The sequence below is a fragment of the Sinocyclocheilus rhinocerous genome, unplaced genomic scaffold, assembly GCF_001515625.1.
Source record: "Sinocyclocheilus rhinocerous isolate Xijiao unplaced genomic scaffold, SAMN03320098_v1.1 scaffold2920, whole genome shotgun sequence".
NCBI classification, from domain to species: domain Eukaryota; kingdom Metazoa; phylum Chordata; class Actinopteri; order Cypriniformes; family Cyprinidae; genus Sinocyclocheilus; species Sinocyclocheilus rhinocerous.
Genome location: NW_015638996.1, coordinates 35,272 through 38,909, shown reverse-complemented (window position 1 = coordinate 38,909; position 3,638 = coordinate 35,272). Strand labels below are relative to the sequence as shown.

The 3,638-nt window shown below is 39.9% G+C and overlaps 1 protein-coding gene across 1 annotated transcript in view; it reads left to right on the top strand.

Moving 5' to 3' along the window:
- The first annotated feature begins 1,907 nt into the window (after nucleotides 1-1,907).
- Nucleotides 1,908-3,638, top strand: part of LOC107750950 (reticulocyte-binding protein 2 homolog a-like) — a 4,886-nt gene continuing 3,155 nt past the window's right edge. The window contains exon 1 of the mRNA XM_016566531.1: nucleotides 1,908-2,495. Coding sequence (XP_016422017.1) covers nucleotides 1,964-2,495 — 532 coding nt within the window. The 5' untranslated portion in view covers nucleotides 1,908-1,963. The remainder of the gene's footprint in view (nucleotides 2,496-3,638) is intronic.

Sequence of the window (3,638 nt, the reverse complement as noted above, 5' to 3'; positions counted from 1 at the left end):
TTGTGTTTGTGTCGCAAGTTCAGTGACGCAGGTAGTGACAATTCTCTCCGGCCAGTCCGTGATCAGCAGAGTTTACACGTCACGTTTTGGTAACGGTACGGTTCACTTGGAACCCCAACCGAGGTGGTACTAAAAAAAGTACCAGGTACCAGGTACTGTACTCAGTGGAAAACCCCTCAAAAGTGAACCGTACCGTGCCGTACCATGCAGTGGAAAAGTGGCCTTAGATTACATGTGGAAGCATCTGTTGTTTCGGTTTCTTCTTCACTTGTGTTTTTTGGAAATTCTGTAGAGAAAATGTGTACTAGCGCCCCTTAAAGTATAACAATGAAAGCATGGATTCTAGGAACACAAGTATAGCTCAAATATATTTAGACTTTTTCTAAGTAGGCTATAAGTCAAGTATACTTAAATGTCATTTTAAGTATCTTTCTGAGAAGTACATAAAGCCCATTTCTGAGAAGTACATAAAAAGTAGACTAAAAGTATACTTTCCTATTTTTTAGTTTAAAAGAAGTATACTCATAGCACACTTGAATAAACTTATTTTTTGTAAGGGTACGCAACATGCGTACTTTGCGTATAGGGAGGATCGGCTCTGCAATGTAGTGTTAGAATGTTACATGCTTTTTTCACAGAAACAGAGCATTGCGTAAACGTTTCAGCATTCGAAGGGAAACATATCAAATGGTGATTGGAAATGTGTGAATTGCATTGAAGAGACTGAAAAGTCTGAAAAGCCCATTCAGGAAAAATACTTGTTAGTATTGTCAGCAATAGCTATGAGGAAGCACAATGGCAGAGCAGTTATGTAAACAGGTTGAGTGCTACGTTGATCCAGTCAGTGACACTGACACTGCAAATATGCAGATAAGAATGTTAACCCTGGGTTAAGGAACATACAGTGTGAAATGGATTAATTGTTAACCCCAGCTAAATTATGAGCAGTGTGAAATTTTAATAAAGATAACCCATGATTCCATTTACCCAGGTTCAGAATGAACCAGGTTTAACTATTTCAAGTGTGAAAATTATATTGTTGCTTTGTTAGAGGGCTCAGGGTAGTTGGAAAACACATGCAACCAGAACATCTTGTTAGTTTTAATGCAGTTAGGGTCATACTCCTCTTTTTAGAGTATTCATCAATGCATTTTGGAATAGGCAGATAAATGACTGTCTGCAATTATTAGAAATGATTTACTTAATACAGTTAGAAATAATCAAGGTATCACACTTTACTATAATAAATATATTGTATTAGTTTTGAGATTTCAAACATATTTGAGGGAAGAAAACACATAAGAATGTCTAAATAGACTACAGTATCTTTCTCCCAGTAACATGCAGTCTTCCTCAACTAACAATATGCAAGCTAAATATATAGCCCTATTATATAGCCCTCCAATTGATTTAGTTAAAATCAATTAAATCTGTGCTACCTAATAGAGCAGAACTGCTCGAAACTCACCAGTGGTTTCAGAAGCACTCAACAGTCATCACTGTCCATATCCAAACCAGACTAATCATCTGCTTTTTCCACCCAAGTGATCATGCAAAGTGCCACTATAAACATTCAAGGTCTGTCAGGGGAGACAACATAGACACTGGACAAACACTTAAGCAAGGATTCAGTCATCATGCATCACTGTGTATTGTGAATCATGACATGTATTATGATTTGTGCCATACATTGTATCATATGTAAAACATGATTGCATGAATCATGAAATTTATAAGCTGATTACAGAGTTCCAATTTCCATTCCATTCAATAAAATCTGAAATAAACAAAATCTTAATATGTTCTGGTAACACATTTTGTCATTTTTATTTAGAAAGGTGTAGGTGTCACCAGAAACCAGAAGCTGAATTTGGTGCTGTGTGGAAGTGATGGAATACTGAAAGCCTCTGTATCCAAACTTATAAGAGGGAAAGAGAAGTGTCATCCTCCCTCATACCAAAGAATGAGAGATGAAGAGTATTTAAGATCAGACATGGAGCTTCATGGACGTCTGATCAGTCTGCTGGAGCTTCCAGCTCTGACTCGGCTCTCAGAGGAGGAAGTGATGTGTCAGACTCTCCGGTGTGTGTCTCTCTGTCATCCTGGCGTTCATGTTTTCCTCATCATTATTCCTGATGCTCCACTGACTGATGAAGACAAAGCAGAAATGGAGGAGATCCAGAGGATCTTCAGCTCAAGAATCAACAAACACATCATGGTCATCAGAATCCAAGACAAGAACATAATTAGCCGGATTAATATAATTCCTTCTTTAGCTACTGAGACATGTATTCATGTATTTGGAGGTAGTCAGTCTGTTCTGGAGAACAGCTCACAGTTTCCAGCTCTACTGCACAATGTGGAGAACATGGTAAAACTGAACGATGGAAGTTTCTACACAACCTTCATGTGCCTTCAGGCTCGAGTAGAACTGGAGATAAACAAACACAGAGCTGAAATAGAGAAACTGAGAAGATCTATGATGAAAAGAGCAGGTTTGTGTTCAGAAGAGTCCTATGTATAAACTGTCATTATAGCAATTTCTGTCAAGGATCTTCTCTGACAGTCTTGTCTGTCCTGTCTTTCTTCAGTGTTTCCTTGTTTGTGTTGTGTTTGAGCACATGGCTCTGTCTTTGTTTGTGTTAGCCATGTGCTCCTCTCCTCCTGCCACCCTGTTACTCGTTACCACGCCCCCTCTTGTTTAGTCCGCGTTTGTCTGAGTGTTAGCACCTGTCTCTTATGTGGTTTGCTGCCTTCATATTGTGCTCTCTGTCCCTCATGTTTTGCCAGTTTGTTAACCTTTATCCTTGTGTGTGGCTCCTGTGTAGTAACCTTATACAGAGTTCTATCTAGTGCTTCTCTTGTCACTGCTTATCTGTTCTTTATTAGAAATTACTTGTTCTTATTTGTTAATCCTAGTCTTGTCTTGTTTAGCTATCTGTTCTAGAGTGTCTAAGCTATTTCGTTTTTTTTTTCCCCATTGTATTTTCAGTTAACTTATTAAGTTCTTGGTTTTCATTTGTGTTTAGTTTTTCCTTTTCTTATTTTAGTAATTTTCCTTAGCATTTACTTTCTCTTGTTCTTCTAGTTTAGTCCTAGAATTAGTCCTTTTCTTTTTATTAGTCAACTAGCTTCTGTTCTCTATTTGTTAGCTTTTACTTTATTCATTATTTCTCTAGGAATAGTTTTGCTTTATATTAGTTCTGCCATCTGTTTTGTCATGTTTTTGCTGTGTCTCTTGTCTTGTCCTGTCCTGCAGGCTGAGCTTCCCTGGATGCTTACAGTAGCTGGACCTGTGCAGTGCCTGTGTGACCACGTGTGTGCAGGCTCTTATGCTTTGTGTTCCTGTCAGGCCATCGCTGCTATCCTCTAGTCTCGCTCTGCCCTGTCCTTACTGCTCTTTGGCCAACTGTCTATCTCGGGCTGGGTTCTGCGGCCATTACCTCAGTCTGCCAGTCTTCGCGCATCACCGCGGTCTGCCAGTCTTCGCGCATCACCTTGGTCTTCCAGTCTTCGCGCATCACCGCGGTCTGTCAGTCTTTGCGCATCACCTCGATCTGCCAGTCTTCATGCATCACCTCGGTCTGCCAGTCTTTGCGCATCACCGCGGTCTGCCAGTCGTCGCGCATCACCTCGGT